Source organism: Malaclemys terrapin, chromosome 4, assembly GCF_027887155.1.
Source record: "Malaclemys terrapin pileata isolate rMalTer1 chromosome 4, rMalTer1.hap1, whole genome shotgun sequence".
NCBI classification, from domain to species: domain Eukaryota; kingdom Metazoa; phylum Chordata; order Testudines; family Emydidae; genus Malaclemys; species Malaclemys terrapin.
In genome coordinates, this window is record NC_071508.1 from 86,496,652 (window position 1) to 86,522,740 (window position 26,089).

General features: G+C 44.2%; 1 protein-coding gene across 2 annotated transcripts in view; it reads left to right on the top strand.

Annotated features, from left to right (window-relative positions):
- Nucleotides 1-26,089, top strand: part of SMOC1 (SPARC related modular calcium binding 1) — a 167,231-nt gene that overhangs the window by 115,652 nt on the left and 25,490 nt on the right. The window contains exons 6-7 of one of the 2 annotated variants that reach the window (XM_054027263.1): nucleotides 260-349; nucleotides 4,269-4,349. In XM_054027263.1, the coding sequence (XP_053883238.1) occupies nucleotides 260-349; nucleotides 4,269-4,349 (171 nt within the window). The remainder of the gene's footprint in view (nucleotides 1-259; nucleotides 350-4,268; nucleotides 4,350-26,089) is intronic. The other variant, XM_054027265.1, reaches the window with a different exon arrangement.

The window sequence follows — 26,089 nt, forward strand, 5'->3', positions numbered from 1 at the left end:
GGGAGAAAGGGAAAATACCCATGGTTCATGTCATGTGGGGGAAATTCTCTCTTAAATCTAAAGGTAGTGATCAGTGCATGTTTACTGTGTACTGTGACATACCACTACTGTCCAAGTAAATGCTGAAAATTTATTATGTCTTGACTTTCTGTCTTTCTGTCTATCTTTCTTCTCTCTCTTGGACTTGGCCGGGCCATGTACAAATCCCAATCATTCAACAGTACTGGAGAGTAGATAGTATTTACCTCAATAATGGTAGTTTCTTTTCGGTTCTTTTTAACCCTCAATTCAGATGATGGTTCGAAGCCCACGCCCACCATGGAGACCCAGCCTATTTTTGATGGTGAAGGTAAGAGCCTCCCTTTTAAACACACTTTTCTCTCTTCCCTCACATTTGTTGTTCAAACTCTGGCTTTAACCTGCAATGCAGTAACGCCCTGAATCTTATAAGTTGTCTACAGTTCAGAGTACTCTTGGGACTTGATGTATTTTTCCAAATCCTTTCCCATCCTCCCTTCTTCCCTGGGATCCAACAATAACACCAGTTGGACGGATCCTTTGGATAACCTCAGAGAGGAAGACGTCATGGCTAAAAAAATGCTCCCTGAGTCAGAAATGACAGTTTCGTATATTCCATCCTTCCTCCCCCCTGTGGTATTGGTACAAGGAATTTCATAACCTCTGCTAGAACACAGCAGCTTCCCCAAAGGGAGGAAAAGGCTAAACTACGGTCTGTGAATGTTGACTTGGAGGAAAAATGTTGGGAGGTTTCTTCATTTACCACTTCCCTTCAGTGATGCACTTTCCATTAAGTAAATGAAGTCAGCGTCTTGGGCCCACCTGATCCATGGTCCACCAAGCCAGTTTCTTCTTTCAGATGTGCCAACTCCGTGACTTTTGAGGAATTGTTTTGCCTCCGTTTACTGGAATCCTTAAATGAAAGCGACACTGCTGTGACCAGTTATATTTAGATGTGAGCCAAAATATGAACTTCTGCTATGAACCCCTTCAGATGTCCTGGCCAGGGGAGAGCTGCAGATTTTAATGCTGTCCCTAAGATTTTAAGATGGAGTTGAAAACAAAAATATCAGGGATTTGGCAGGACCAGGTGGTGCCATCGGTAGCTTCTCCCTTCACCTCACATGAATAGGTGGTTGTGGTGGGTTTCGGTTTGGGGTTTTTTTGGGCTAAAATAAGCGTCTTTAATAGCAAGTGACTGCAATTCCATCATTTCCATTTGCCTGGACCTAGCTTTTATAAAAAAAAAAATTGTATCTGCTTTAAAAAACAAATAAGATACCTAAGCCAAAATATTGTAGTCCCACATAAATAAACAGAGGAAACAAAACCCTAGTTGTCAGTCTCTTGTTTGCATAGAAAAAAAAAAAACCCTGTTCCTTCTAGCAGCCATCTGGTATTGTATTAAATTGCTGTTTGTAATAAAAGCATGCTGCTGGGCTTTCAGTTTACCCCAAGATAGTGGTTATGAATGCACAATGGAAGGAATGCACTAAGAAAATGTGGACTTAACTACAGGAAGAATTACCAAACAGTGCACTAGATTAGTCTGTGGAAGCCCTGTCAGAAGCTTCTTAAGGAATGGTGAAAGTCCCCAATCCTCAGGTCCTTCAGACAACGCACTAGAGAGTACATTGTAGTGCAGACAGTCCTGCTCTGGCCACCAAGAGGACATGAAGAGCCTAATAGCTCTTGTGTGCCTCTCTTCTGTGCAAGACATTTTAAAGTCCCCAATCTTTGCTCATTCAAAGGACCCATCATTCTGCACTGAGATTGTAGGTGAGACCCAGGGGGAAATGGACCATAGCTAGCTTGTACAGCTTAATGAAGGACCATGCACCCACTTTGTTTATTTTGTGTGTGTTACTGTGACTCTTGCAATACAGCATGCAATCACTTCTTTCCTCTTGCACAATGCATGTCTCGTAACAGGAATGGTCAGATTTTAGGCCTTCTGTTAACTTGAGCAGCATTCCTTTTGACCCAATGGAGCGGCAGCATGAGACTGGAAGCTATCCAAATTCTGACATTGACACACTGTATGACCTTGGATATGTCACTTTATCTCTCTGTCAGTTTCACCACCCCTAAAATAGGGATAAGTAAATTTACTACTGTGCAGGGGGGTTGTGGTGATCACTTCATTGGTCTGAGACCCTCCAATGGGAGATGACAGAGAAAGCCAAAGCATTGTTCTGTTATCCATTATGGCTGGGGCTCTCAAAGGTGAGAGTTAAGTGTACAAATCCCATTGAATTTCAGTAGGATTTGTATGCTTAACTCCTTTAGGCTCTTTCTTTCTTTGAAAATTTCACCTCATGGGTACAGAATTAGTAAACAACTCTGGCCCAGTAATGGGATTTTAGTAAACAATCCGTTACACCTGTGCTACTGCCGCGGAGGCACTGGGGCTGCAAAAGTGTCACTGGAGCTTAATTTGAAGGCATTGTGGTTGCAGGAGTAGAAGGAAAAGGGGTTAATGTTGCCTTCAGAATCTTTACTCATGTGATGAGCAAAAAAGGAAAACTGCTTTGAGCATCACATAGGGTTTGGGGATGTCAGATTGTTAAAATGAAAACTGACTTGATGTTTAGAGTGTTAAATGCTCTGTTTTTCCCCTGAAATATGTGTTTGAAAACTATTTCGTTTTTAGCTAGATACAAAAAGCAAAACCTGGCAGCAAAACCCTGAAGTTAAATTGCTATTACAATAAACTTTTTTTAAACTAACGTATTTCCACATATCCTTGAAAGGGGAAAAAATTCTTTCTTGAAAGAAGTCCCTTACATGGCATCAGTTATCTTCCTTAGGGAAAAGGGAGAGGTCAGCTTTAGATGGTAGCTCTTGGGTTATGTCGTCTGAGGCCAGATTTTTCAAATGTGGTTATAGCTCAATGTGCTGGCCTGGTTAGGAAGTCTGGCCATTTACATAGGTGTCTGAATGAGAGCAGAGCTTTTTTGAAAAGCAGGCACCAGTTGCAGGAGTAGAGCACTCCTTGAAACTTTGCCCTTAAATCTGACACACACCCCCACCCCTCCTCCCTCCCTCACTCACTCTGTGACCCTCAGAAATAATAGCACACAGGTCAGGGAGGTGTCGCTTCTGACTCTGGGTTGCAGTTCAGCAGCTTCATGACATGAGACCCTGGATTGGGGTGGGGTGGGGAGGTTGGGGTAGATGACTAAATTGCTCGATTTCTCCTTTCACAAGCAAACGCTCCTATGATTGCTGTAGCTGAGAGAGAAAAAATGTTTCCCCTCCTAACCTTTCAGTTTGTTTTCTTTGTGCATTTGATGTACTCTTTGTATTATTTATTTCTCTTGTATAGTCAGTCAGCTTCTTCCTTGTTGAACAGAGCTATATAAATGTCAATAAGCAAACCGAAAAACCCTTGTAATATTTTTTCATATTACAAAACTAAATAAATCAGGCCCTACTATTTTTAAAATATTCCAGTTTTCAATAGAGGATGCTTTAGTTAGTTTTAAAAAGTCCCTTTTAGAGACCACTTAAGGTATCAAGTACCCCACTCAACCTCTATTTGAATATCTCTCTGTTAAGCAACCAGTTTTTATCCTCCCTTGAGGGGTTGCGTAAGGCAGGGTTTGCTGTATTTTGAATTTGAACAGTATAACCTGTTTAATCCAAGGATTTCTAAGCACTTTTAGAAAGTCAATATCTGTGTGTGTTTTGGTTTAGTGCATCACATGTCCTTAAACTAGATCTGTTTCTTTAACCTGCTTTCTTTTAAGTGTTCCCAGCAGTGCTCTTCATTTATCTATTTGCTTTTGATTTTTTTTTAAAAGGGAATTGACAATTGGAAGTGGGTGATCAGCTGCTCTCTGGGGTCTAGGGTAATGTTTACATTCCTGATTTTAAAGTATTTTACTGAATTTCATGCAACTCTTAGTGGAAAACATGACATGCAGTACCACACAACATAGTCCGTACCTCTTCTGAGTCAGGGCTGAAGGGTATGAGGCAGGATACTGTGGGCTAGGGAAAGCAGGAAACAGATGTAATATATGGAAAGAGAGGAAGAGGTTGTGTGTGCTTGTGGTGGGAGATAATTAAAGGCTCACACTACACAAAATGCACAAAGGAACCCTGGAGGTAGCATATCTGGAGGACATGTCAAAACCCAAGAACTAGGATGGACCAGTCAGGACACCTCCACCTCCATCATGCTCCCCCACCCACACTAGTGGAACTAACCATGGTTTTGTTAAGTGTTTTTTGTTGTCTTTCAGAAATCACAGCTCCCACACTTTGGATCAAACACTTGGTCATCAAAGATTCCAAACTGAACAGCTCCAGTATGAGAAATTCAGGTAACGAATGCCTGCTTTAAAAAAAAAAAAAAAAAAAAAAAAAGGGGGCAATTAACTAAGCAGCGTGATCCTTTTCCCAGGACTCCTCATTTCATTCTTCCTCTCTTGCAGCTATAATGCTGCTCTCTCTCAACACTGCAGAGTGGGGAAACCCAGGCAACAAATGAGAGTGGGTCTCTTACCTGTGTACCAGGTATATGCTGAGGAGAGTTTCTGTTCTCTAAAACAGGAACTTGGGATACTGAAGGAAACTTTGGGTTTGTTCACCCAGGGCTTCATACCAGACTACCAGTCTTCATTCCACTCCCATGTTCCCTCTCATTAATCCTGTTTCATAACTCCATGAACGAACACTTTCCTGAGAGCATCCTTATTGCATTGTAGCACCTTAAAGACTAAAAAATTTATTAGAGCATAAGCTTTCGTGGGCTACAGCCCACTTCTTTGGATGCATCCGAAGAAGTGGGCTGTAGCCCACGAAAGCTTATGCTCTAATAAATTTATTAGTCTCTAAGGTGCCACAAGTACTCATGTTCTTTTTGCGGATACAGACTAACATGGCTGCTACTCTGAAATCCTGTTATTGGATTGTGTGTGGTTTCCAAGGAACTGAGATTGTTGCTAAACTTGGGTTCCAATCTAAGTAGCTATGATCACTCAAGGCATCTGTAGTGGTATTTTGGATAAATGGGTGACAGTGACTCTGAGGTGGGTTATCCTGGGTGGGCTTTGCAATAAACGTGAGCTGTAAATGGGTGAAGAGAGAATTATTGCTTTGCATAGCAGGGTGGGAACAAGTTCCACATGTGAAAGAGAGCCCAGAAAAAATGACGATGAGAGGAATGAGCAGGTCACTGGGATCAGGGAGGTCAGAGGCTCAGGTGGAACAAAGAACAAAAGGTGGAATAGGCAGAAATGAGAACAGAGATGTAGGCGGGGTGTGTGATGCTTCCTGGCGGTACCCAGGGCTTTGAGGCACCTCGCTACCATCTGCCCTTTGTGTGAGGAAGCCTTGTCAGTACCTGCTGGTTGTCAGCGCTCTCACTGCCGTTGGCAACACAAGCACTTCCCTCTCAGCCTACGCAGGGCATGCTGTCCCTCTGCAGATTAGTGACAGGCACGCTCCAAGCTTCCCTCTGGAGCATCCAGCCTAGGCTGACCAGCAAGTATGAAAAATCGGGACAGAAAGGGGGGGTAATAGGTGCCTATATAAGACACAGCCCCAAAAATTGGGACTGTCCCTATAAAATTGGGACATCTGGTCACCCTAGTCCAGCCTCAGATCTACTGGACACTCACAGAATTCCCAGATCTGTTATTCAAAGGAACAGTGCACCTCCTCTTACCAGTTTCACCGCTCCACTTAACTCTCCGCACCTGTAAGTGTTTTCACTATAAGCAAATCTAAGTTTATTTAACAAAGAACAAAGATTCAAATAGCAGCTAGATAAAAAAAAGTATTGGAAGCAATCAAATATATGTAAAATAAAATCACAATGCTCTTTCTAGATTGTCCTGGCTAATGAAGTTAAGCTCACCCAAAGTCTTCTCCCAGCATTCAATCAGAAGCCTGGCTGAGAGCCTCCCAAGCACACGGGCAGCTTGTCCTCTAGGTAGGGTTACCATATGTCTGGTTTTTCCCGGACATGTCCGGCTTTTCGGCAATCAAACCCCCGTCCGGGGGGAATTGCCAAAAAGCCGAACATGTCAGGGAAAATGCCGGCCGGGCACTTCCCCTCCCGCGGCTGCTCTGCTCCTCCCCTGACTCTTCGGCTCTGTTTAAGAGCCGAGCGCTACGGGCTTTGGGCAGCCCCCATGCCTCCGGACCCTGCACCGCCGGAGCATGGGAGGGGAAGTGCCCGGCTGGGGGCGCAGGGTCCGGAGGCATAGGGGCTGCCCGAAGCCCAAGCGCTACCGGCTTCACGGTTTGCCGGGCAGCCTCCCGACCCTGCGGCCCCGGCTGGGAGCTTCACCTCCCGGGCTCCAGCTGCGCTGGGGAAGCGCCGGCCGGGGGCGCAGGGCCTGGGGGTAGGGTGACCAGATGTCCCGATTTTATAGGGACAGTCCTGATATTTGGGGCTTTGTCTTATATAAGTGCCTATTACCCCCCCATCCCCGTCCTGATTTTTCACATTTGCTGTCTGGTCACCCTACCTGGGGGCTGCCCGGCAAACCGTGAAGCCGGTAGCACTCGGGCAGCCCTTTTCACGTGGCTGGGAGTGGGAGGGAGGAGGGGGTGGGGAAGGGGCAGGGAAGGGGTGGGAAATGGGTGGGGCCAGGGCCCTATGGAGGGTCCTCTTTTCTTATTTGTTAAATATGGTAACCCTACCTCTAGGTGAAGGATAGTTGGTGTCCCGCTACATTCTTCTCATATACCAGACTAATTCTTTGATCTTAGTAGGGAGGATGTCCTGTTTATGACTGGGTTCCTTCCTGTAGATTTTATGAACTCTTGTCAGTCTTAATTAGCTGTTAATTCCCTATGCAAATGCACGTACATTGTAAGACACGATGGTCAGCCGGGGAGATAAGTGTCCACTACCCCCTGCCTGAACAGAATCTGTTTATCATCTTCAGGTGACCAGTCTTAACTTGCATATCTTAAGAATTAGAATGATTAGGACAACCAGTGGATTAATGACTGCTGGTAGAGACCTTGCATGCCACCTTTTGGCACACTATGATGGAGACATCAGACCCAGGGGATCCTTGTAAATCCTTATGCACCACTTGTGTACTCTGCCAGTTGGCACCAAGGGGTGTCTGGGTGTGCAGAGATGTGAGAATGGAGAGCTAGAACTTGAGGTAGAGAGTGAGAGAGATTTGAAGAGGGGAGTGAGATCTGAGCAGTGGGTGAAGCTGATATTTGATCTGCTGAATGTTTTGAGTAGACTGGAGGGAAATGATATGGGAATTGGGAAGCCAGACAGGAGGAAGCTGCTAGGAGATGACCAAGATATTGATTTAAGATTTGACAAATAGCTATCACCATCCACACACTTTTATAAAGAGACAAAAAATAGACCCTCCCCCCCCCCAAGCCCCAGGTAACTTGTGGAGGCAGTTTAAACTAGTTGTTAGTGCCAGTTTCTCTTGCTTTTATTCCTAGCTTAGCCTAGGATTCTGGTCTTCAGTAATTCACTTAACCTGTCTCTGTCTCTTCCCAATCACAAACTGAAGGTGATCTGGAGCTAAATGGCAGAAATAAAGTAGGCTTAATTAGCTAATGTGGATAAAGTAAGCTAGATCCTTCATGACCTCCAGATTGGATTACAGCAGCATAGTAAACATGGGGTTACCCTAGAAGGCCACCCAGAAACTTCAGCTGGTGTAGAAGTGTTGGCCAGCTGGTTTAGTGGTGTTTCAAATGCAGCGCAAACCACACCTGTGCTCCATGAACTTCACTGGCTACCGATTTATTCCTGGTGTCATCCGAAGTGGTGGTTTTGCTCTGTAAAGCCGTATATGATTTTGGTCCTGGCTATCTTAGCAACCACCTGCCTCATTATGCAACACTCCTGGTAGCTGACATTCAAATGAGAGACTCTTGCTTCCAGTTCCCAGATCTGAATTTGGGAAGGGGGGCTGAAAAATGGGTATCCTCAGTAGGGAAAAGGAGGGTCTTTGACTCTAGAATTTGCTTACCACTCTTGCTTAGCCCTATAGAGCTTTTGACCTACCCAGCATGCTGCAAGCACTATCTGTTCAAGCTTTCCCTCAGGAAACTGCCTTATGTCAGAGGGAGTGTTGCTTGAGAAGGAGTTCCTTTTGTGAGCTTGGTCCATTTTGTTCTTAATTGGTGATTTTTTTTTTTTAAATGATTGTAAATGAACCGAGAGATTGTATTGGGCACACGTTACTAATCCAAAAATAAACTCTCAACTGGAGAATTTCAAATGAGTACAAAAGACAACTACCACAGCAAGGTAAAATGAGCTGTTAAAAAATCTCATTGAGCATAATTGATTGCTCTCATATGATGTACTTTCCATAATACCTTGTAACTGATGTAAGAGGGGAAAGTTACTAATTCTAGACTCAATTTTTCACACTGTGCCATACAAACCTTCAGTCATCTCCGTTTGCTACAATGAATTACTGACATCGGGGAGAGGCCAGATCATGAAAGCAGTTATGGAACAGCTGACACATTTAACACACGGGCAGCTCCCTTTCTACTGTTTTTTATGGTGCTTTTTTATTCTGGATTTTTTGTTGAAGGATAGGGGCATGCATCTGGAAGCTATGGAAGGAAAGCGCAATATATGAGCTAAGTCTTAATAAGGAAAACTTTTGAAAATACAATGATGACCGTTAATTGCTTACATATTTTGGATGCCCAGGATGAGATACTTATGTGTCTTAAATTTGGCATCCAAAATTAGTGGATGCTTTTGAGAACTTTAGCTTACAGCAGTGTTAAATCTTATTGCACAGTGTGTCTTCGTTTTCTCTCATTGTATTTTTGTTTTTAACAGGTTAAGGTAAGTTTTGCTGCCAGTTTTTCTGCATTGGCTTGGCTGTATTGCCTCTGAGCCTAAAGCTCCTCAAATTAGGTAAATTCTTACATTGTCTTGTCGTCTTGCTGTATTTTAATGGACTCATTGATGTTAAAGGTGGAAACTTAGTAGACCTTTATCTACTTCCTGCCCCCCAGGCCAGTGAATATTTCTTCTCTACAGTATGTCATGTTTTCTACTGGAGTTTAAATACCTCCAGCAATAAAGCTTCCACCACTTCCTGTGGGAGATTCTTCCATTCTCTGGCTATATCTACGCTGCAAGCTAGGATTGTGGTTTCCAGCTTATGTAGACATGCTTGGGCTAGCTGACATCTGAGCCAGTACACTAAAAATAGTAGTGTAACTGGGTAGCACAGGTGGCGGTGACGGCGGCAGCAGCAGCATGGGCTAGTCACTCCAAGTATGGGCCCACAGGGTTCAGGTAGGTTTGTACTTGGGGCAGCAAGCCTGTGCTTCTGCTGCTGCCCATGCTATTGTCTGCCCTACTATTTTTAGCATGCTTATGTAACCCATATCTCCCTCTAGCGGCACCTAGACCACTTAGAGATTAATGAATCTGCTATAGCCTTAGCTAAGAGGCATTTGGCTTTAGCTCATGCATTAGAGGCTCATATGGTAAGCTTCAGAGGTCCCAGGTTCGATCCCACCTGCTGACAACCAGGGTTCTTTGGTGTTACACTAGCTCAGATGAGAGCTAGCATGAAAGTCTATGAGCTGGAAATCCTACCTCTGGCTCGTAGGGTAGACATCGCTTCTAATAGAACTCACCCTCCAGATGTTTTTCCTGATATCTAGCCTAAATTTCTTATCTCTGTTTCTTTTCATTACTCCAGGTTCTCCCTCCTTGTACCAGCCTAAATCAGCCTTTCATTCCTTCACGTTCTTCAAATGCCTTTACCTAGTTCGCATGTCCCCCATAATAATAATTTAGCCACATGTTCAGTAGTGAACAGGGTTCAAGTAAATATCACTTTCACAGGATGTCATTCCAGTCTACATTGGCATTGGACGTCCTGGAAACGTAGTGTTGTGGCCACGTTCATCATGGTAGGAACATAGGAATTGCTACATCAGATCAGATAAGTGGTCCGTATAGTGGTGTCCTTTCTCTGGCTGGCCAATGTCAGATGCTTCAGAGAAAGCTGTTAGAATCTTCAGTAACTTGCTGAGTTTCTTTTTAACTCCCATGAGTTGGTGGTGATTATGATGTCACATAAATAAAAAATACAAGTGAAAGGACTGCGCTGGGGGATGAACTGCGAAGCTGGGAACTCATAAAAGCAATAGAAATTCAGTTAATGCTTTTCCCGTTACATACAAATCCCAAACAAAACCACCTTCATTGGCATCTTCCCACCTTCTGATTTGGTAATACATCTCCAGATGCAGTAGTCTGGCCTCAAGTCTGGTTCTGCTTCTGGACCTGTAATTGAGTAGTTGACAGTCACCTTCTTTCTGCTTCCCTCAGCTTCCTCGTATACTACATACCATAATACTTCCATATAATATGTAACACTTTATAGTAATAACTAGCTAATCCTCCCCCTACCCAAACCAAGGCTAGGTCTACACTACCCGCCTGAATCGGCGGATAGAAATCGACCTCTCGGGGATCGATTTATTGCGTCCCATTGGGACGCGACAATCGATCCCCGAATCGGCGCTCTTACTCCACCAGCGGAGGTGGGAGTAAGCGCCGCCGACAGAAAGCCGCAGAAGTCGATTTTGCCGCTGTCCTCACAGCGGGGTAAGTCGGCTGCGATACGTCGAATTCAGCTATGCTATTCACGTAGCTGAATTTGCGTATCTTAAATCGACTCCCCCCTGTAGTGTAGATGTACCCCCAGTGAAGTAGGTATTACCTCACTTCTACTGAAGTGGAAATCTAGGTACAGAAAGATGAGTGTGTGGCCAGAGGTAAAATAAAGAGTCAGTGGCTGGATTAGGATTTGGGATTACTATCTGGCTCCTAGCTCCAGACTTGGTCTACCAGACCCCACTGCCTCTCAGTTACATGCTCCAATATACATGCCAGTTCTATCTCTCACTACCACTGCAGCAAAATGTGTAGAATGGCTGTGATTTTAAAATATAGATGGGTGGCAGCAGTTCTTGCATTGCGCGCCCACCTCTTCCACCCCCCCCCCCGCTTTATAACCCATGAAGTGTTATAGTGGATACTCTTGCTGTTTGTTACAAATTTTGTTCTGGGGCAATTCCTGAAAACTCCTCTTATTTTCAAGAAAATAAATCCCGTAATTGTCCTTTTGGGAGTGTTCCTCTCCACCAAGGCTGCTCCTTGCTGGGCCTTCTCCAAATCCATTCATGTTAATAAGTGACTTGGTTTTGGTTAGAGAGAGATTCTAACCATGTAGCCAACCCATCCTGACAACACTTAAGAAAACCACAGGGTGATGTAATGAGCTCATGCATGGAAAGATAAACAGCTCTAGGAAAACCAGCAGTAGTAGTCTCAAGTAAATACTCTGCAATCACCAGGGTCTTGAACATGAGGTTACTTGAAAGGAAGAATGAGTAATATATTAAGGTTAGCTGCTGAAGACAGGTGTGTGTTTTGAATCTTGCTGTTTATTTCTAAATCCTGCTCCTTGGATGGGTGCCAGTTCCATGTGGGTTTTTCTGTTCTGCTCTGGCACCCAGAGGCCCTCTGGGCATCCTTTATACTGCTTTCCACTGATCCGTTTTGCTTTTAGAAGCTCTTCCAGCACAGAGCAAAGCTATAAATGAGTTGTGAAAAAGAAGTGTACAGAAACTAGGATAGTATTGCTCATATGTTAGTTTAAAAAATAATTTACCTTAAGGATCAGGCTCAGAGAATCTTGCATGGAGGCATAAGGGCTGGAAGCAACGTGAAATCTGGGTGTCTGATGTGCAAGGGTGCAAAAGCAGTAGAGACCCTGCAGGGGGATAGTGTGCCCCCATGGGCAGCATGGAGATGTTTCAAGTTGGTCTCCACAGATCTTCATGATGAGGTGGAATGTGGCTGCATCATGCTGGAGGTTGGGTTGTTTTACAAAGTTCAGCTCCAAATGGCCAGAAACCTGCTTAAAGGGGGAACAGGGAGCCATGTCTGCTAGTCCTTGGGGTAAGGATTCAGTTTCCTCAGTCCCACCCCTTGTACACATACTGTAGCCCTTTTCCTCTGGCTTTGTTTGTACCCTTAGCTAGGCTGTGTGCACCCTGCTTGTTACAACAGAGGGTATGTCTACATGGGGCAGTGGAGAGGTGTAATTCCCAGCTTGGGTAGACAAACATACACTAGTTCTGTTCAAGCTAGCGCAAAATAAAAAGGCAGAGTGGCCACAGTGACACTGGTAGCAGCTTGGGCTAGCGGCTAGAGTACGGCCCCAGGTATGTACCAAGCAGCTAGTCTGACACCACCAATGCCATGGCATCCACACTGCTATTTTTAGGTGCTAGCTACCATGTGTACGTCTACCCAAGCCGGGAATTACACCTCCCAGATGGTGCGTAGACATACCCTACAAGCTAACAGCCTTCTTCACTTGTCTATCACCTTGTCACATGCCTTGCTTGAGGACACAAGACAGTGAGAATTCTCAAGAGGCAGATACAGATACACTCGTGTACTGGCTTAACCAGGGTGATTCTTGCTCACTGTAACAGGATGACGAACTCTAAGTCCCTGTATGCAAACACGGGGCTCTTCTGTTGAGTCACCTGGACTGCTGATACTATAGCTCTGCATTAAGAATGAGTATGATTACTGCTGAGCTGTAGTGGCAGGTGAGTCCAATCAGGATATAAAAGGAGTGGGACAGAGGAGGCTCTGGGGGGAAATGCTAGAACTATCAAGATTAGGGAGAAAGTTTAGACTGAGGTTTGTTTTGTTTGGGTGTCTTTACCAATAAAACCAACCCCCAGGAATGTGGTAGGCCTGGACTCTAACTCAGGGTCTGTATGCTCTGTTAAGGATGGGGAAGCACTGAACCCATTCATATTTGTGGGTTGAACTAATTATCATTTGCAGTCAGAAGAAAATTCCTTCATGTCCTGGTGGCTGGGCATTTGAAGGTTGCAGAGTGCACCCCGTGGGAGTAGATGGGCATATCCCCCACAGTTTTTGGTGATATTGGTGAACTTCAGTAAAGGTGTTCAGGTTTTTGAAAAGCACAACAGAGACCTGTGGCTGGGGGCAGAGTGGGGAAAGTATAGCCTGGCTTTCTCCTTAGCTTTTTTTTTTTTTTTTTTTTTTTTTTATCGTTCCCCAGCCAACATCCTGCTCCCCACGTGACTCATGGGACTTCCCACCTTCCCCCGTTCCACTGTCTTAGAGGACTTCTGAGTGCTGCTGCCTGTGTTGGGCCCAGTTTTTGCTGCCACCATGACTTTCGCTCCCACTCCCTCCTGCTGTTAGACTGGCTGTGGCTATTTTCATCCAGACATGTTACCCTTCTCTGCCAGTCACAGTGAATTGACCACATCACCATACAGTGGATTATAGGGCATTGCAGACTTGTGCCTTCATAGTCTTTGGCTGGTAGTTGGTACAAAGTCAATGAGCTGTCAGCGGGGAGGGAGGGGAGACAGCACATTCGAGCCCAGCGCAAGCATAGTTGGACCTCATACAAACAAGGGAGAGGGCAGCAGCTAGAGATGTAGACAATTTAACTAGGCAGAAAACTAGTTTCAGTGAAACCAAAACAAGATGGGCTAGAACCAAGAGAATCTATGTAAACATTGGAGACCTGCTCACTCTGTGCCCAGTACTTTTTGTCTTACGCTTCCAAGCCTCTGTCTCTTCTTGGCATGTATATCGGACTGTTCAAACATGACTGGTCCCTGTGGGTGTAAAAGGGAGGGAGAACAAAGCTCCGCTCTCACACCAGGAAAGGGCTCTGATTGATAGGAGGGAACAGATGGTCGGAAAGCTTGTAGTCATAGCTATTGTGCATCCGTCAGATGTCCTTCCTGGCTGCAGTCCCATGTCTTGGATTCATGCCTCCCTATGCAGTATTTCCCCGATATGGCAGAAGTGTTGAAGAACAACACTAAAGTCACCTTATCACCCTCCACCCCTTGGGTGCCCTCCAAGTTTAGTTATTCGCCCTATTTTTTTTTCTTCTATAGCCACTTGGCCTTTGGTAGGTGTCAAGCCAGCAACTGTCCTAAGCAGCCCCCACTGAGGAGAAACCTTCATTGGGATAAAAACTCACCACTGTCAAGTCACTCAGTTACAGACAGGATTGATTTAAATCACTTATTTTAATCATGATTTAAATAATTGATTTATGTTTTGCATATGTACTTTTTAGTTATTTTCCTAAAGAAATATTGATTTTCTCCACCACTGGCTGGTTACTGTAAAAACATGTTGCTTTACAACTAAATACAGCCTTTACACTAAATGCAGTGCTTCTTGTTGTTAACCAGGAGGATACTTTATATCGATATACTTATTTAAGCAATTCTATAGTTAAACTCATTTAGTCATATTTTTAATTTTTACATTTTCATTACATTAGAAAATGGTGAATGAAGCATTTCTTATTGACTAAATTAATTTTCTACTCATGATTTGCATCAAGCTGCATTTGAATGAAAATTGGAATGTACAAAAACAACATTTTCATTTTTTTATTAGTTGAATAGAACTAAATGTGCTGGATACATACTTATTTTGTTTTTTATCAAAACATGTTTTAAGAAGATAGGAATGGTCATACTGGGTCAGACCAATAATTCATGTAGACCTGTAACCTGTCTTCCAACAGTGGCCAATACCAGGTACTTCAGAGGCACGAACGGAACAGGGCAATAATTGAGTGATCCACTCCCTGCTTCTGGCAATCAGAGTCTTAGGGATGCCCAGACCATAGAGTTGCATCTCTGCCCATCCTGGCTAATAGCCACTGATGGACCTATCCTCCAGGAACTTATCTAATTCTTTTTTGAACCAAGTTGTACTTTGGGCATTCATAACATCCCCTTGCAATGAGTTCCACGGGTTGACTGTGCATTGTGTGAAGAAGTACTTCCTTACATTTGTGTTAAACTTGCGGCTTATTAATTTCATTGTCTTGTGTTATGTGAAGGGGTAAATAACACTTCCTCCCTTACTTTCTCTACACCATTCATGATTTTATAGACCTCTATCTTATTCTAAGTTCCCTGTGAGCCTATTTAGCACTGCTCAGGAAACCCAGCTGGGGGAGAGGCACCCCTCCCCCAGCCCAAACTTAGCCCAGCCCCAATCTACTGCGACCAGGGCGGCCTGGCTCTGCTGTGGCCAGAGCGCCCCTCTGCCGGCCCCAGCCCGGACCTGCTAGGGCTGGGGAAGGGGTGCCTATCCTGCAGCCCCAGCCCTGGAGCTGCAGCAGCAGGGAGAGGTGCCTCTCCTCACCCAGCCCAGGTGCTGCTGGGGGGAGTCCTCTCTCCCCGCTGTAGCCCTAGAGCACCCTCCTGCACCCTGGTCCCACCCCAGAGCCTGCACCCCCAGCCAAAACCCTTACATCCTGCACCCTAACCCTCTGCCTGAGCCCCCTCCCACATTCTGAACCCCTCAGCCCCACCCCACCGTATTAATTTTATGTGCACCAATGTGGAGGTGATGTGTGACACATCACCTCCATATTGGTGCACATAACAAAATTCATTCTGTACATGGGTGGGAAAAATTAGAGGGAACACTGATCATATCTTCCCTCCTCCCCCCCATCTCTCCGCCAACTTGAACAGTCCCAGTCTTTTTAATCTCTTTTTTTTTTTAATTTAAAACTAACTGATTTATTAAACAAAGGAATTCTCTGTAGTTAGTCAATTGAACTGATAGTTCTGGTCACTACACCCTTCAAGATTTCAGAACTAGTAGCTACACTGGCGCTTTATAGCGCTAAAACTTGCTGTGCTCAGGGGTGTGTTTTTTTTCACACACCAGAGCGAGAAAGTTGCAGCGCTGCAAAGCGCCAGTGTAGACAAGCCCTAATATTGCATGTTTGTGTATGTGCATGCATATGCAGGGGCTCTTCTGGCTGTGCATCTCTCTCTCTCTCTCTCTCATTGCAGCTGCAGTCCAGTCACACGTTCCTTTCTTGGCTGCTGCCAAAGGGATCCAGACTCCATCACCGAGTCTCTTACCTAGATGCTATTTAAAGTTAGAATTGGAGTGATAGATCACTAGCAAGTGTGATCCTCCAACATACCTGAAAGGGGGGGGGAGGGCGGGAGAAAGAGCGACACATTGGAAGAGTCTAGAGCCAGGACCCTTCCCAGCGAGTCCGTGAGCAAACAGTCATAAATAATGTGCCATTGGGGAGCAGTTAATCTGCTCTATGAAAAGGTACAAAGTATACAAGTGGGAAAAATAACAATGTATAATAATCAGTTTGCAATCCTAGGTGCTAAACCATATGCAGCTAGGCAAATAAATGAAGCTCCCCCTTAGTGCCATGTGATAAATCATTCCCAAAGAATTCTGGCTCCTCTACCCCCAAAGAAAGAAAACAAATTACTCTAGGCACAGTCATAACTGCTACCCCCACAGCTGCCTGTTAAGGAAAATGGGCTGGAGAGAGGGGAGGGGGATGGGCAGCAGAGAGGTACACGGAGTTGGAGCAAAGCTCTTTGCCAAACCCCCACAGATTTCCATTTAGGGTTAAAACAAGAGGGTCAAATTCTTCTCTTGAGGAACTTCTGCTGAGGACAGTGGATTAGGTCAGGGATCTTTTTGGTCCATAGAGAGAAGGGGAGGCTGGCGAGAACTGAATTTGGTTTTACAAAGGCTCTGCCTGATTGAAGGGGGTCTGTGAACCTGCAGGGAGAAGTCCCTTAGTCATGACATGCATGCACATATATATATATATATATATATATATGCGCCTATGGTGTGCTGCACATGCACTACAAACCTGCATGGCACATGCACACTAGTCTGTCCCCCACGTTCATGCATGCACACCCTGGCCTGTGCATAGATATGTGCGCACACACAAGCACTCCTAGGTGCAAAAGGTGGCCATTGAAGTTGGCAGCCAAACAGTGTTTAACGCAAATTAGCCTGAATCAGTTAAAACAGTCTCCTACATGACATCCTACAGCTATGTCCCCTATCGCCAATACTGTTGCGGAAATACTGTTCTTACACAGTGCAGCCAGCACAGGCAGGTGACTTTCTTCAACAATAGTTCCTGCTGCTAACAAAAAGTGTGGGAGCAGGAGCAGTAGGGATGGGGGGTTCTCCCAAGGGTACTGAAAGTCTGGGGTGGAAACACATACAACTTCTCATTGTAGGAGTCAGGGCCGGCTCCAGGCACCAGCGGAGGAAGCACGTGCCTGGGGTGGCACATGCTTAGGGGTGGCATTCTGTCCATTCTTGGGGCGGCACAGTCCGGGTGGCTTTTTATTTATTTATTTTATTTTATTTTATTGCTTGGAGTGGCAAAAATGGTAGAGCCGGTCCTGGTAGGAGTTGTTGCATATTTCTCAGTTGTGCAAAGGGAGCGGAGATCAAATAGTGAAAGCAATGGGAGTGAAGAAATATGTTCAGCTGTAGCCCAGGAGGCAATCAGGAGTTAACTATGCCACAAGCTGCCACTTGGTGGCAAGGAATTTCATAGACAAAAGGGAGTGGAGTAATCTTCTGGCTCCCTCCCAGAACAACAAGAACATCGAAGATCAATTGTTGTTTCTATCTCCTGTCTGACATCTTTTGAGTGGAGCTGGCCTGAAGCATTGTTCATAGCTGGATTTGGATCCAAGTTTTCTCAGTTCAGAGGTGTTCAAATTCAGGGTTGTCATTTGGCCATTGTGGAGATGCTGCTTAGATACACCCACACTAGGTGCTAAATAAAGCTCATTCCCACTTCTACAAAGCTTGGGAACTTCAGCAGCTCAGGGGGGTTGATTCAGGCCTACCACTGCCATTGGGGATTTTAGGCTGTATAATTGGGACTTCAGTGGTCTAGGATCTAAGAGAGCATCTCAATCTCTATGTACCATGAACCACTAATCTAATCCAATCAAGTCAACAAGATGACACAAACAACTTCCAAAGTGTTCTAATGAGCTGTAATTTAATCAGGGTAATAGGTAACCTGTATGTAATAGGATTATGTGGCCAGGCAAAATAGTTGCTGTAATTTACCTTTTTGCCAGGATGATGCATGGCATGCATAAAAATAATGTGGTCATTTTCCTGCTGTCCTCAAGCTCCATAACTTGTCAGCCGCTGTTTTAGAAGGTTTGCAATGACTGTGTGACTGCTTGCCTGGGGCAGCAGATGGGGGTTGAGTACTGTCTGGAAGGCAAGTGGGTAGGCTTGCAGGAATAGGTGGCTACCATCCAAGTAGAGCAGAACTTTGCTCCTGCAGGATTTAGGAGTACTGCATAGCAGGACCCTACCCCGGCTGTGCAGCAGCTAATTCCCACAAGAATAGCACACTACTCCTTTGCAGTTTGAGGCCTGAGTAGCAGCTACTTCCTTCTGCAAGTCTAGCCTGATCCCCAAGACAGTGCTTCACCCCTTCTGCTGACCCCTGTTTTCTGTCTAAGGGGCTACGCAGTATATTGAATAATGTTAGACTTGGTTAACATTGCAATATAACTCAGTGCCCCTCTGCCATGTCAATAGGGGTGGGGGGGGCAGGGAAGTGGGGGGGTTGCTGAATAATTTGTCTAACGTGCCACCTGCTGCAAGGCACTTTGAACATCATAAATCAACAGATAAAATTCTGCAGCGTGCAGTATATACAGTAACTTTCGCCTGTTGTCCTCTGAGAGATTAACAGTCAAAGCAAGGACAGTTGAATGTGTGCACTGGGGACAACTGCAGGGAATATTTCTTTTTTACTTTAAAAAATAAAATAAACCCTGAATGTTCTTCAAGGCTGACGGTCCAAGATTGAGACCGGCAGCAGTGGTGGTGCTGCTGATGAGTAAGAGGTTGCGAGAGATTTATACTATACCCAGGGCTTATATTTGCTCAGCTGGTATTGTGCTTTTAGAGAAAACAAGGGGTTGTTTCTGCTCCTCCTCCCACATCCCTGCTTTGCAGAGTGGCGTCTAGTACCTGTTCACCATGCTGCTTTAGCAGGCCTGCCAGCCCTTGTGTGCCAGCACCGCCAAGTTATTTAAAATCCTTCTTTGCCTTTGAGGTAGAAGGGATGCAAACCTGCAGCAACTTGTGTTGAAACTGCTTCCTGGATGGAATTTTCCTTTTCTCTGGTCCATTGCTTCTGAGCGTCATAGTTGGACAGAAAGGCACCTGTTCTTCCACCAGTTCAGTGCTCTCTACACCACAATGGATCTGTTTCTCACTTACACTAAACCTCCTTAGTGCTGCTCTGACATTCTAAAAGAGCCTTGAGTTAGTGTAAATTACCTCACGGTATGCTTTAAGGCCTCTTGAGCCTAACACAACAGTGTAAAGGGGCCTAACTGTAAATGAGACTCAGGCTCAATGAATTAATTTTCTCTTTGAGAGGAGCAAATGTTGTTCCCATTTCATAGAGGGAAAACTGAGGCACAGAGGCCCTTACTTGCTGAAGGCCAGTGAATCAATGGCAGAGCTAGAAACAGAAGTGAAGAATCCAGACTCCAAGTCTGTGATGTTTCTGCTTTTCAGGCCATCCACCAGCAGCTGCTGTACTCCTTTTTATCTCCCTATCTTGTAGCAGAGCTTGGAGCGAGGGGACAATGGCATGGCAAGATATCATTTTTAATTTTAAAAAAATGCTATTGCTAACTGGGCTGGCCCCATAGTTCAGCACTGTTGATAATGTGCTACCAGGCAAGAGATCAGAGTTTAGTCCCTCTGTCCATAGGCTAGCATTAGGCTGAGTGTCAAATACCAGCTCTGCAAAGTGATTCTGTAGCTGGTCCTCCAGGTTCTGTTTGCATTTTAACCTGCAGGTTCGAGTTGGACTGCTGGCAGAACTCAGGGGAAACCGCTCATGAGGAAATCCTAGTGCCCAAGCCAGAGAGAAGATGGTGCATGTTGCTCTTACCACATGTGTCTGGCTATGGAGAAAAGCACCTTACAAGTCAGAGCAAAAATACTCCAGAAGAAGCAGTTCTGTAGGCATGAATCTGGGCAGCTAGTGCTATGCTTTGAATCGGCCTGTCTCAAATGATTTGCCTTTCAGATAACACATACTGACCTGCACTGTGTGACCAGTCTACTCCCATTCCTCGTGGCCTCTCATCTGTTTTAGTAGGAACTGATGGGTCTGGATAATATGGCTGGCTGGCTGACTAGCACCAGAGCTACCATTGCAGCTGCTAATGCAGGACTTAATATTAGCGCCTTCCATTCAAGGATCTCAAAGCAATTTAATTGATAGATTTAGCCTAAAAAACCCATGTAAGCACCGGAGAAACTGAGGCATGGAAATCTTCAGTGACTTACCCGCACACAGCAAGTCTGTGGCAGAACTAGGAATAAAACCCTGAATATCTCCTTCAGGTGATTATCCATATGCACATTCCACGAAGCTGGGAATAGAACCCTGAATTTTTTTCAGGTCTGTGCTTTAGCCACTGGACCTCAGTGACTGTTTGCTTTCCAAAGCTCACCTGCTCCCTCTTGAGCGAGGTGGAGAAGCAATTCTTGCTGAGATGGTATGACACCGCAAGATTTTGGGGAAGTCTTTTTTTTGGGGTGGGGGTGGGGGTGGAGGGTGTTTTAATTACTGACCATTAGTGAAACAGTATCTACTCAAGCAGGAGTCTAAGCAGTAATGCATTCTATTAGTGCTCCTTGGCATTTGCTCTTCTCTAGCACTGCCTTGCATAATCAAATTCCCCAGCTCTTTAATAATCAGCTGGCTAATTAGACAGTGGATGAGTCCACTTCTGTTTCTGTGTGGAGATGTAGAGGTATGTGTCAGACAATGCATTTCTCAGTGTGTGAGAGATCAAGAGACTTTTTAGGAATGTGATGATGCATCTCTCAGAAGATCATTGCCAGGGAAAATTTGTTTAATAAAAAAGCCACAAGAGATGTCCTGTCCCCATCTCTCCTGCTGTAGCTCATCGCTTTGGATGACACCAGTTTTTAAAATGCTCTAAAGAGTGTTAAAAGCAGCGGAGTGAAAAATAAGTAGGTAGTTAGCATTTTAGAGCTGAGCAGCTACAGCTAAAATGGATATTTCTGCCACTAATTCTCCTCTAATACACACTCTCTCTCTCTCTCTCTCTCTCTCTCTCGCGTGCTCGCTGGCAGTGGGTAATGCAATCTTGATTTGCTGACTCCCAGAGGTTTTGTTCCCCAGCAGCAGTAGTTTGGCTGAGCTAGTGGGCTTTTTTTGCTGACAGCTGTCACAAGTCACAGCAGAAAATAGGACAACATGATGATAATGTCTTTCTTTTTAAAATGGTTACAGTAGTATTGTTGATCCTGGGTAGCCTCTCACTCGCCACACTCCCATCGACTCACTAGATGCTCTTCTCTCGCTAAATGTAAATCTATGCATGTTTTAAGGTTTTCTTCTTTTTTTTCCTTTTTGCCTCTTGGTGCCTATAACTCCTGCTAACTCAAGTAGGGAGTCACACTTGTAGACACCCTCACTTCATTGAGAAGACAGGCTTCTTTTTTGGGCTGCAGATGAATTTTATAGCTGGTGTCTGGCTCACAGCTTATTTGGCATTCCAAAGTTTCCACTATCCTAGATCTAGATGACGTCTTTGGAGGTTCACCAAATCAAAAATCTGAGAGATACAGGAGATCTGTTTGGACATCTTACCTTTGCTGTCAGTGTAGGCTTGGTGGCTACAGCACAGTCACAAGTGCTTTTCTCCAGTCTACTTCTAAATGTCTCAAGCAACGGAGAGGCCACCATTTCCCTCAGTGGAACTGTTCCTTACTCTAACAGAACTGGCCATCAGGGAACTCCTCCAGCCTACGCTCTCTAGTCCTGATCAGAGCAAGCTTAGCCTTATGGTTAAAGTGCAGGGCTGGAACCCAGGAGATCTAAATTTTAACCTGGGCTTTGTCCCCAACAAACCACGGGCATATCACTTGCATGCTCTGTGCCTCAGTTTCCTCTCCTATAAAATAGGAATAGTTCTGCTTGCTACTTCAGGGAGGTCTGAGGCTAATTCATTTAACATCTGTAAAGCTCTTTGATATCCTTGGGTGGAAAGTGCTGTAGAAGTATAAATTATTGTTGTAATAATTTTCCATTACGCTGTGTTAAGGATTTGGACCAGTCTAAACAATTCCTTTCCATTAGTGGTGTTACTGCTCTTATAGTTGGTTGTCATAGCCCCTAGTCATTACCATTTGTGGAAGTTACGCATATTTAGAATAGGATTTTCAGAACCCTCAGCATCCGTCTAATTCTGTCCCTGTTGACTTCAACAGTAAAACTCCCATTGATATAAATAAGAATGGAGTTTGGACAATGCTGAGTGCTTCTGAAAATACCACACTTAGTTCTCTCAATCTTTCCTCATAAATCAATCCACCCAACTCCTTAATCACTGTCACTTTCTGAATTCCACATGTCTCTTGTAATAAAGTGCCTAGAAATTAGCATAGTAGGTCAGATCATCAGTTGGTATAAACCAATGAAGTCAACTGAGCTATGCCAATTTACGCTAGCTAAGGAGCAGTCACAAGTGCTTAAGTCCCTTCCTGCTCTGTGGCACGATGCATCCATGTATCTAACTCCAAATAGCATTGACCTTTTTTTTTTTGCTAACACATTGCACTGCACAAAGTTTGCTGTCCACAATCAGCCCTAATTCTCTATTACAATACTGCTTTTCAAGATTGTTTTCCCATCATATATTTATCCAAGTTGAATTTAATTTAATTTTCTAATTTTTTTGGTAATCTACCCCTTCTTATTTATCTAGCCATCAACCACTGTTGTGACTGCATGAGTGTCTAGATATGGCACTGAGTATTTTTTGTCTTATCTGTTTTTGCAGGTGTTGTCAACTCTTTTCACAATTTGATTCACTTGCAAATTCTGTTCACGGCTAATGAAAGTATTAAAGATGAAACCTGAGGACATATTTATTTAACAGATATGGCAAAAATGCCACCACCTGCTAGTAAATAAGTTCTATTCCACAGCTGTGGTATAATTGGGAGATTACAGTACACGGGTGTGAGATCCTAGTGCTTTAAGTGTAAAGGGAAGAAAAAACTTGTAGGATTCCTGTACACAAACTGTTATCACTACATGCATTTAGATAAACATTTTCCCCCAATAGGAAGCAGCTATCCTGCAACTGTCCATTCTCCTCTCCCACAACTAAACCAGCGTCAGCTCCTTGTTAATTTGCCTCTGAAGTTGAGCCAGCTACTCTCATGTCCCCATACCACAATTAAAAACTGTTTGGAAATATACTTTGCAATTTAAATATTATATATATCTTGTAATTTTCTAACAAATTGAAACTTCCAAAAATAATCATACAGGAGGGCTCAGGTCAGCATGACCTTGCCATATATGATTTTTATAGAAACATATTTTCCATATTAAAAAAAATCTTGTGATGCCCTTCAAATATATCCAACACAACAGAAGAAAACTGAATAAAACCTGGGCGAGCACCTAAACTTGTGTATGTGCACATATCTATATAATATACAATGGTATGTGTGAGATAGTGATGTTTGGCATGAATGGCGTTTTGCATGCCATCTTTATTCATGGATTTGTACGAATGATAAAAAGCCTCTATCCATACCTTCTAGATGCCCTGCCCACTGTCACATGTTGCACGTAGATTATAAGGCGGCAGTGAGATGTTTTTCTGGGAAAACAATCTGCACAGTGAGGGCCTGATCCAGTTGCAGTGAAGTCACTGGGAATCTTCCCGTTGGTTTCAGTGGGTGTTGTTGGATCAGGCCCTAAATGTTAATTCACTTCAAAAAATTACAGCAATATTATTTGGCACTAGTGAAAGGTGCCAGAGTGACCCCTGGAGAAGGAATTCGTTCCAAAGAGTGACCCTGGAGTCCTCCATCCAGTGAGCAGCACCTCCGACTTGTTTCAGGGAAACTCCTAGAAGGCCTCTTCTACATTAGCAAACTTCATAGTCAGAATTCACTATCAGTGATGCCATGATGGATGTTGAAGTATAGCTAGGATTCTGGTGTTTTCATCACCGTGTTTGTTTCTCAGGGACCGGCTTGCTTTCTTCCTCAACTGTGTCAGGGAGATCTCAGGGACTGGCACTGGTCCACAGACTGGTCACTGAGAAACACTGCTCTAGAAGACATGGTGGTAAAATTAATACTGTAGACCTGCCTACATCTGGGCTTTCGCCAACAGTAGAGAGTGATGGCTTCACAATTTGCTAGTTTAGATAGCCTTGGGTGAGAGTCTCCATGGTCTGTTCAGTCCTTGGAAGTCTCAGTAAAAAGACAACAAGGAGCCAATTAGTGCCAATTATGATGGTGTTTGCTGTGACGTGGGTGCCTGTGTGCCATGAACTAAACAAAGGCTGCCAAATTTATTTCACTGGGTAGGTCTACAAAGCAAAAACAACAACAACAAAACCACAAAACCTTGTGGAAGCAAGTCTCAGAGCCCAGGTCAACGGACTTGGCCTCACAGAGCTAAAAATAGCTGTGAGGCTGTTCGGCTCAGGTTGGAGCCCAGGCTTTGAGACCCTCCCATGTCACCAGGTTTCAGAGTCCAGGCCTAAACAGCTACGCTGTTATTTTTAGCCCCCCAGCATGAGTCCAAATTGGTTGACCAGGGCTCTGAGAGTTGCTGCTGTGAGGGTTTTTTGCTGTGTAGATGTACCCATAACCCATTAAACACCCATCAGATGGTAGTGATTATCAATCAGCTCTGGTTTCTATTAGGAGTTCCCTGGGCCATCTATTCCCACACATTTCTTTTTGTTAGTATACTGGGCAAAGAGAAAATGTTTTTAAATGCCACTGGTATAATGCAAGCATAGGTATGTGTATATGAATGTACATTTGTGCACTGCATATACATGCACAGTGATGTATACTCACAGTACTGGATATGTCAACTAAGGCTATGGCTGATTAAAAGAAAAGTGATTAATTTATAACAAGTTGTTGTGCGGGGCCAAAATAGCATTGGTATTTATTTATTTTTTTCAAAGGACACTTTTAGTGCCAGCTTTGCAATACTCAAAGGACTCCAGAGAATTTGTGCACTGAGGAAGCTTTGGGGATTTGAACAGAAAAATGTCTGGAATGCACTTCTCTTCAATGGAGTTTTTTCTTTTGGTTATTAAATAAAGTGAATTAATCAAAAATGAGGTGATCATAGGCTTGAAATTCTGGCTCTCTTGTTTGCTTCATCGAACTAAATGAATTACCCTCTCACCCGCCGGCCCAGGTGTAAATTGCTGTCAGGCAGGGACCTTGAGTAAGCTGGCCCCTTGTGATGTAATTGATTTGTTAAGAAGCCCACAGGCCTCTTACTGAATGACTCCTCTGTCTGCATACAGCTTAGGAACAGTCACAATTTTATTTTTTTAAGATGTGAAATCTGTCAGCAAAGTGAAGTCAGCTTAAATATCAGCTGAGACTTGAGCCCTTTCAGTTGTGTTGATTTTATCCCCCCCCCCCCACACACTCCCCCTTGCCAATCAAGTTTCTTTCTGGTTGAGTCAGACTTGCACATAGTTAAAGCTCTTATATTAAACCTCATTTGTGTGGATTCGTGTGTGACAAAGTTCAAGTGTCTCTTGTTCACAGCCCTAAGGAGGGTCTGAAATGTTTGGGACAGAGGACATCTGTGGTCTCTTGGAACCTCTTTCATTGGCTGCTATGTTATAATTCTAAATCATGGCCAGTTGGTCTCTGGTAACCGAAACAATCTGTGCCCAAATAACTCTATTCAGAACTGCCAGACTAATTCTGTGTGTGGCACCCGCTGCCCCCCAAGAGCAGACAGTTGTGTAATGCAGTGTGTCCCAACTGACTATCAAAACGTCTGCAAGTTCGGGTTGAGACACTTCCTGTCAGGGTTCTGAGTTAGTTTCTTTACTGAAAACTTGAAGTGGCCCCTAGGTATGGGAAAGGATTTTAGGCAATGTGGCCTATTAAAGTGACCTGCAAAAGGGGGTATGGAAGAGGGTAGCATTTGTCCCCCTCACTTTTTATCATCATGATACATATTTTAAGAAAATCCAGAGAGTTTATTGGCGTGTTCTCTACCTTTTTTAATCTTTAAGAATGTCAAGTCTTGTCTTCCACTTTTTTCTGGATTCCTTAGGTGACTAGAGAACTTGA